This window comes from Sinocyclocheilus rhinocerous, unplaced genomic scaffold (assembly GCF_001515625.1).
Source record: "Sinocyclocheilus rhinocerous isolate Xijiao unplaced genomic scaffold, SAMN03320098_v1.1 scaffold204, whole genome shotgun sequence".
In the NCBI taxonomy this organism is placed as follows: Eukaryota; Metazoa; Chordata; class Actinopteri; order Cypriniformes; family Cyprinidae; genus Sinocyclocheilus; species Sinocyclocheilus rhinocerous.
In genome coordinates, this window is record NW_015644006.1 from 33,063 (window position 1) to 42,613 (window position 9,551).

The 9,551-nt window shown below is 33.7% G+C and overlaps 1 protein-coding gene across 1 annotated transcript in view; it reads right to left on the bottom strand.

Annotated features, from left to right (window-relative positions):
- The window catches only part of LOC107757749 (metabotropic glutamate receptor 8-like), a 66,816-nt gene that overhangs the window by 5,432 nt on the left and 51,833 nt on the right, over window positions 1-9,551 (bottom strand). Inside the window, exon 3 of the mRNA XM_016575315.1 lies at window positions 4,262-4,478. Within this exon, the coding sequence (XP_016430801.1) occupies window positions 4,262-4,478 (217 nt within the window). The remainder of the gene's footprint in view (window positions 1-4,261; window positions 4,479-9,551) is intronic.

Here is a 9,551-nt window from a genome sequence, read left to right on the forward strand (position 1 = left end):
TATATATATATATATATATAATATTTGGATAAGTACAATTATTTAAAGGTTATAAAGAATTTTATATATTTGTATGTATAAAGACAAATGAAAATCAATAGGATCAGTCCAGTGTTATTTTATTATTATTTATAGTATTTATTCATATTTTAAATTTAAATTTTACATTTTAAATTAATTTTTCATCCTAATGTTAGTTTGTTTTAATATTTTTTGGCATGCTCTTGACATTTTTCATTTTTGTTATTTTATCTATTTTTTTATATTTATATTTAAGTTTAATTTATTTTTATTTTAGTTACTTAACTTTAGTACCCAAAAATTAGAAATGTTTCCCTGACAATTAACTGAAATAACATTTAAGTTTTCAATGAACTGAATAAACTTTATAAAGCAGAAAGAAACATTAATAAGCTAAAATTCTGCATTTATTTGATATTGTTCAATTCTTCTTACATTTTTATATTTTATTGACCCCAGTTTGAAAACCCCTGCTTTAATGTGCCTTAGAGTACCTTTAAATATTATAGCAATAAATGTGGTAATCATTTAGTGTTTATAATTTTATATGCCCCTCTGTTTACAAACCCCATGCAGAATCTGTAAATAAAATATATAAAAAATACAATAAAATAAGAAATCTGAAATGACAATGCCTTCTTGTGCATGTCTGAATTAGTATACATTCATTAGCAGAAAATATTTTAAAACATAAAAATTATTCATTAGCATAAACTCTATATAAAACAACTGAATTTATTTATTTAGTTAAATAAATAAATAAATAAAAGCCCTCATATTCAATAAAAGAAAAATGCATGATCTTGTTAAAATCCCAATAAAGCACGTAGACTACATTCAGACAGCTGAGCACGCGCACACACACACACACAGAGGGGGATAAACACACTTGATGAGCCTGGAGGAACGATGTTAATCGCTCACATGTGTCTCTTCCTTTAATTGTATTTCCATAATTACAACATAATTAACGTGGCATGTCCGTGTCTACATGAGCAAGACACACTGCAATAATAAATCAATCAAGCAGCACAAGGTGACCATGATGTGGTTGGTTATGATGTTCTTCTGGGACGGCGCGGCGAGTCCATTACTGGACCTGTGCCTGTAATTATGTCTCTATATCAAGGCCCACTCTTTTCCCTCAACTCTCTTTCTTTATTGATAAGCTTTTCTGTAATTGTGGTTTCCATTGGACGTGTGCTAACAGTAATGCTCTATATTATTGCAGGCTTGTGTGGGAGGGAAAATGGGAATGTCAGCCATTACTGTTCGAACTATGTGATGTAAAATGAAGTGAATTATGGGTTAACAGCACTAAGAGAAATCCAAAGCGGTGTGAGTGTGAATACAGATTTTTAGTTCTGAAATGGCTAGTTCTTTGAGGTCACAACTGAACACTTTTTGTATCTTCTTCTACATCTTGACCTTTCTATTTCCTTGACTATTCATTTCTGTGTAAATTAGCTGAATAATGGACAACAAAACATAAGCTCAGCTCGACTTTGATGGCTCAGATTTGACAGAATGGATCGTGGGGGTTGAGGTTTTCAGACGTGTCCTTACAATGTAGCCTGATTTTTTTTTTTCATGTTACTTGACCTTTCTTCTGTTGAGACAGCGATTTCCCTTCCATCTCTGTCAAAGCATGTAATTCAGTCTCACTGATGTTTTGTGTGTAGCAATGCTGGTCAGCAAACTCAGAAGAAGCTTTGTACCATAAATCAGTATGTTGCAATATGTACTTTTTTAAGATCCTTTTTTAAAATGCATCAAAGCAGACATATCATAGGGGGAAAAATCTTGCTTATTTGAAGCAAGATTTTTATGGACTATGTAGGCATTAGTTATATTCTCAATGCAACTCCCTACCCAGTCCAACCAGATAATTTACTCTACATACATTACATACAAAAACAGGTTATTTATAAACGCCAAAATGTTGACATCACATTTACATATTAATAGCGATTTGTTTAGCAGCTTGGCTATCCCTGATTAATAACAATGTGATTTATGCTGCAACAGAGGTAATTTATGTATAGAAATCTGAAAGGTACAGTAGCACATACAGCCTCTTTAAAGGAGTAGTTCACCCAAAATGAAAACAGTGTCATTATTTATTCATCTTCATATAAGTCCAGACCTGTATTTTGTTAAATTGTTTTACTGGAACACATTTTTTGATTAATAATATGAGAGTGAATAAATAATGACAGAATTTTCATTTTTGGAAAAAACAAAACATGAATCAAAAATAAAATACTAACAAAACAAAAACAAAACATTAAACAAAAAGCAACAAAACAAAAACATGAATTAACATGAAACAAAACAATAAAAACCAAAACAAAACTTTACATAAAACGAAAGAAAACATGAAACTAAAACCAAAACACAAAACAAAATATGAAATAAAACATGAAACAAAAATGAAAACTAAAATAAAAAAATAAAAAACATTAAACAAAATAAAACAAAAAACTAAACACTTAACAAATAAACAAAACAGGAAACATTAAAAATATGTGTATCATTCGTTCATTCATTTTTTGATTTAATATTGAAAGTAGAAAAATGAAAAAAAAAACGGCTCCTTTTCGTTTTTTCCCAAAAAACTAAAAATGAGAATTCAGCTTAAACTTTCATTTTTCGTTCAGGGATAGAAAAATTATTAAACAGCTTGAATATTCAATTTCTACACGTGGGCGGGAATTAAACGCCCCTTTCTGCTGATTGGTCAGCCGAAGATCAAACCGTGCAGTCATCAGTTCTTCCGCAGTTTTCATGCAGCAGAATAATAGTCCTTCGCTGCTGCAGTTGTATGGATTCTTAACGCATTTATTGCACATTTCATCTTTTTTTTTTCATCAAACAAGCAGACTAATGAATAGCTCGACACAACTCCTACCGAGGCAGGCTTTCTTCTGTGCAGACCAGCGGTTCTTAAAGTGATAGAGGGTCCGCAAAATAATTAGCTAGAGCCTACCTTATTTTCCAGAGTGTAAAGTCGCTTTTTTATCATGATACATACTGTGATTTATTCCAAAGTGACTTATATGATGCATTTAACGTCAAATAATCTAAATCGAGCCTTTAAAAGACAAATATTCGCTGTGGTTCATGTTTGTGGCATGCGCCAGAAAGATGCTCAAGGAGACCGAGACGCGCTAAAGCATGCATTCTGTTGTTCTCTTTATTTTTCAAAGGCATGACATTTTGTACATTATTTTGAACATAATGCTACACAAATAAAAATATAAATTTTACCATATGACTATACAGTATTAAGTTATTTCCCCTCGATGGGGAAAAAATTCAAGTGAACATCAGTCAGTACTCAATATTCATTTAAACTGCATATTTAAACTGCTTTAATTATGACTGCTGTTTATTTCCTGTGCACTTCAGTACTGGTCTGCGCTTGACTGTAATTGCGTCTGTCTGCTTATTGAGTTTATTTAACCCATCGCAGTTTATTGGAACTGTGTGAACTCGAGTAACTACTCATCTTAATGTTGTTCTAAAGGCTTATTACTTAATAACACAAAAATGTCCTGCTCGCACTTGCCAATTTAATGGCAGAGAATGGTGACTTTAGGAATATAATTTATATCTACACAGAAGAAAGCCCTGTCTAGACTCTGCCCCGGTATGAGTTGTGTCGAGCTATTCGTTAGTCTGCTTGTTTGATGAAAAAATATTAAATGTAGTACGAAGAATCCGTACAACTGCAGCAGCGAAGGACTATTATTCTGCTGCATGAAAACTGCGGAAGAACTGATGACCACACGGTTTGATCTTTGGCTGACCAATCAGCAGAAAGGGGCGTTTAATTCCCGCCCACATGTAGAAATTGAATATTCAAGCCGTTTATTCATTTTTCTATCCCTGAACGAAAAACGAAAATTTAAGCTGAATTCTTAAAAAAAACTAAAAAGGAGCCGTTTTTTCATTTTTCTACTTTCAATATTACATCAAAAAACGAATGAACGAATGATACACGGATTATTAAACAAAACAAACCTTTAAAAACACAAACAAAAATAAAATAAAATGGAATAAAATAAAATGCTGTCAAATTGTCGAATATATCCCTTGAACACAAAGCCATGTCGCACTTTTGGTAAGAAATTCAATTCAGTCAATCAGTTGCGATCAGTGAAGCGAGACGTACATCAGAAGATAATCTGGAGCCCTCGTACAGAAACACATTTCAGAATGTTCACTGGAAACTTACCGCTTTCTCGTGAGATCTGAACGAAAGCCTCCACACCGCTCTCCCCATAATTCCCCTCAGACGCCAGCGTGGAGACGTAGTTCCAGCCCATGGCGGTCACGATGTCCAGCATGGCCTGGGCCTGGTAGGAGTCAGGCGGCACAACCCGGGAGAAAAAGTCGTACCGGGTGTTATCGCTCAGCTCCGGCGCTGTGGATGCATAGCTGATCTGGGGGATCTGAAAGGAGAGAAAGAACAAACTGTTACGCAGGACAGATTTTAAAGATCACGTTTTCTAGTCCAGAGCCAAAAATATAAGGAATAGTTTACCCAAAAATTTAAATTAGCTGACAACTTATTTACCTTCAGGCCATCCAAGATGTAGATGAGTTTGTTTTTTTTCATCAAAACAGAAACCAATGGATCCTCTGCACTGAATGGGTGCCGTCAGAATGAGAGTCCAAACAGCTGATAAAAATATTATCAGAAAAAATAATCCACATGACTCCAGTCCATCAATTAACATGTATTGAAGTGAAAAGCTGTATGTTTGAGATTAACAAATACATCATTAAAGCATTATAACTTTAAACCATTTCTTTGAGCTAAAATATGAGTCCTCTACCCATAATATTGCTTTCTCCAGTGAAAAACTTGTCTCTCCTGAATCAGGAGAGAAATATGCACAGATTAATTACTGTTTACAAGCGGAAACAATCCAAAACAGTTTTAAACAAACATGCTGTTGGATTTTGATGCAAGAAAACAACAGAGGATGGATTTTTTTTCACTGGAGGAAGAGTTATTATGGATTATGGACTTGTTATTTGGCAAGAAGCGATGGTTTGAAGTTAAAACACCTTATGAATTTGTTTCATACAAACAGCTTTTGCTTCGCAAGACGTTCATTGATGGACTGGAGTGGTGTGGATTATTGTGATGTTTTTATCAGCTGTTTGGACTCTTGTTCTGACGGCACCCATTCACTGCAGAGGATCCATTGGTTAGCAAGTGATGTAATGCTAAATTTCTCAAAATCTGCTTTGATGAAGAAACAATCTTCATCTCTTGGATGGCCTAATGGTGAGTACATTTTCAGCAAATGTTAATTTCTGAGTAAACTATTCCTTTAAAAGCCAGGGGAAAAAACTAAAAATGTTTCCGCCCCAAAAGAAGCAAATATTGACTCTTTCACGAGAGTTAATCATTAAATTCTGCCTGAAGCAAAGCGGAAAATGCAGAACCAATTAAAGCAAGCAAAGGTGGAGCAATACATATGCAACCTCCAAAACCGCTTTAGCCCAAAGCTATTGATGTGAACGACTACCAACCTGTGAGGTGACGCTAAAGGTGAAACAAGACCAGGTAACGAAGACAAATAAGAACGTGTTATGGTAGAAAGAATGGAGGTGAAGCCTGCCAGCAGGCAAGCTGGGTAATGGCTTCTGGTGGCGATTGACGGTGTGATTGATTTCTCCTCAGCCAAAAGGCCAGGCTGTCAGCCAGAACCCTAGAGGCTGCGCTCATCAGCATTCACAGCAACAGTGGCGCAGGAGAGAACCGGCCCGCAATACAAATGCCACTCACCGGCTGGCGAATCGGGCACCGGCGCTTTTTCACCCACAACCCCGGATCGCAGGCTTGTAAATACAAATGTCATGGATGTGTTGACATGGGTGAACATGTCTGTGAAGCAGATGCGTACGTGTTATTCTGGGGAGTGTTATATCGAACGTGCAGCACGAATGCCAACACTAGATTCACACCTTAAAAATAAAGCTTTTGTCTCTTGATTATCAGTGTTAAACGATAAAATAGTGTGATATTCCTTACTACTGTAGGTTAAACATCATTTCAGGTTAAATATAACCATTCACTCGCCTTCATAATTCTTTTCATGGTTTTCTTCCTTCGACAACATGCAAAAGATGATATTTTAAAGAGCGTTTCAACTGATTTGTCCATTTAATGGGGTTTAAAACATTGGTCCCCATTGACTTTCACTGTACGGGAAAAAAATAATTTTTCAAGAAATCTTCTTTTGCGACTCACTTGAAAAGAGCCATTTTAGTTTGTAAAAAATATTTTTAAAGCCAGATATACAGGTGCATCTCAATAAATTAGAATGTCGTGGAAAAGTTCATTTATTTCAGTAATTCAACTCAAATTGTGAAACTCGTGTATTAAATAAATTCAATGCACACAGACTGAAGTAGTTTAAGTCTTTGGTTCTTTTAATTGTGATGATTTTGGCTCACATTTAACAAAAACCCACCAACTCACTATCTCAACAAATTAGAATACTCCATAAGACCAATAAAAAAAAATTAAAGCAAAAGGAGCCCCTGCCAAGTATTGAGTACATGTACAGTAAAAAATGTTTTTTTATTGGTCTTATGGAGTATTCTAATTTGTTGAGATAGTGAGTTGGTGGGTTTTTGTTAAATGTGAGCCAAAATCATCACAATTAAAAGAACCAAAGACTTAAACTACTTCAGTCTGTGTGCACTGAATTTATTTAATACACGAGTTTCACAATTTGAGTTGAATTACTGAAATAAATGAACTTTTCCACGACATTCTAATTTATTGAGATGCACCTGTATGATATAATAGTAATATATCTAAAATAAGATGAAATAATAAAATATAAATAAAATACATTTTATTAATAATGAATGAATAATGAATCTACTTCTCTCTAACAGTATACTTACTTAAATAAAAATAAAATAAATAATATAATATACACAAAAATTATATAAATAAAAGAAATATTATCATAAATTATTGTATAATAATGAATGAATAATGAATCTCTCTCTCTCTCTAACAGTACTTCCTAAAATAAAATAAAATAAAATAAAACAGGCTTTTCCAGCAAAGTTTTGATCATGTTGATAATTTAGAGGCCTTAGACATTTGAAATGTATGTTTGCTTTATATGGTTAATATGTTAAAATAACAATTCATCACAAAAGGATCTATCCATAATGAAATATGATGGTTAATAAACCAGAACTTCATTCACAAATTTTGTCCCACATCAAAAAGTGTGATTTAGACAACTTTATTGATCAAACATTACTATTTTTAACTTCATCATTCATGTAAGGGCAGTCACAAAAACACAAGCTTCACATTTCTGCTTAGAAAGTCTTTCCTCAGATCCATTGTAAGTGCATGACTGCAAACCCGTTTTTGTTCACTTTCACAAACGGAGGGTCTGAATGTGGTTGTGAATGCTTTAGAAAGATGTCAGATTAATTCATGTGCTTTTTGTATGGTTTCACAACATTTCACATGTCATGACATGCTTTCACATGCAAATTTGAAGCTTAAATGCCATCTTCGTCTCGAGCGATTACAGTGCGCACATGACATTCCTATGTTTTTCTGTTCATCAGAGAAAGGCGAGATGGATGGTGCATGGAGTAACTTTTAAAACGAGGCAGCCTCTTTAAAACGGTTTAAACTCTGCCCTGAAGGTTCGCTCGGGAACATTTCATTCAGCAGCTCAAGCGAATGACAGAAACTTTAAAGAGCTCAAGAAAGACAGTGTCTCTCTGTCTCTTCAGATGCTCCCTTTCAGATTTCAGCCTACAGTGTTTTGAATTTTGGTGCACGGCAAAGGTTAGACTCAGAAATGATGCCTGTAGAACTTAATTTCACGCTCATGTTTCCAGTTTAATAAAATATTACAGAGCCACAAAAGAGATGCACAGGAGACTAAAAACCTAAGACTTTTGAGAGCGGCCATAAATCAAATGCGATACTTTCCATAAAATAATATAATATCGCTGATGGGGAGAAACACATTAACCTTCATCAGCACTGCAATAATATTTTTTCATACAGTGCAATTCAGAAGAGCATAATAGTGAGCAATTTCTATTGTAAATGATATGGAGTTAAGAACCCATAACTCTTTGGATTACTTCTGCCTCAAAAAAAAGTTTGATGCATGAACTGTAAAATTTTGCCATTTTTAAAATAAAAGGCAGACTCTTTAAAACTGCCCTTTAAAAGACTTTTGAAAAGTAATTTTACAGTATTTCCTCAAATAAAATTGATTAACTATGATAAATTATTTGATTTAATAATTAATATTACATTGAATGTAATCTAACAGTAATTTCCTACAATAAAATACAAATAATTTGTTTACTTATGATTAATTATTTTATTTAATTAACTGTACATTTGTATACCTAGTATAAATGATTATATAATTACTGAATGTAATCTAACAGCTATTTTTTTTACAGATTAAAAGAGAGAGAGAGAGAGAAAGAGAGAGACTAATTAGCTGTTAGATTACATTCAATAATTATAAAATCATTTATATACATTCAAAAGTTTGGCAAGATTGAACAGCAATATTTTTAAAATAGAAAAAAAAATGAATTGAATAAAATAAAAATAATTATTATTATACATAGTAATACATTTATACACCTATGATTATATAAACGACTATATTTATCTAATGTTATCTAACAGCTAATTATTTTATATTTTATTTTACACACACACACACACACACACACACTTATACTCTTTTGTATTTTAGATTTATACACTATACATAGTATATTATACATATTTTATTACACGGCTCTGTGGAATACTTGATTCTGATTGGTCAGTCGCGACATTCGGAGGTATGCTATCCCTCGATAACAACCGGTAAAAGCTAATAACACAGGCTCATCCGGGTAACAGCAGTCCGCGCTGTACTCTTGCTTGAACTATTTTTTCTTGGTGGAAGCTTTGCGTTTGTTTAGCAAATAAAATATTAAAACTCGATTCAAAATGGTTTACAATTATTTAATTGTCATCCTGGTATCGCGGACTCGCTCTCGTTTCATACAAACGCAGCTGCTGCCATTTTGCTACGATTGTTTTGTACGCTGTAATGGATTATAAGAGAACTAACAAACTGGTAAGGTTTTAAAACATTTTCGTCTTAATTCTTTTATTGCCTTAGTTATTTTTGTGGTGAAATGTTGTGTAATAAGTGGTTTGACTGCACCGTTTCCCTTAAATGTCCGTCTAGTTTGAATTTGCCGCTTGCTCGCAACTGCTGTCTTCACGGAAGCTTTGCCTTCAAATATTTCAACTCAAATCAATATTTCGAGTCTAATTATTTACTTATGTGGCAAGTAGCCGTGTAATAAGCGGGATAATGTACATCCAGACAGTTGTTATCTCAGAATAAACCCCTTCAGGCTGATACAAGACCCCTCCGCAACTGGCTGGATGTACATTATCCCTAACAACCGGCTGGATGTACATTATCCCTTACATA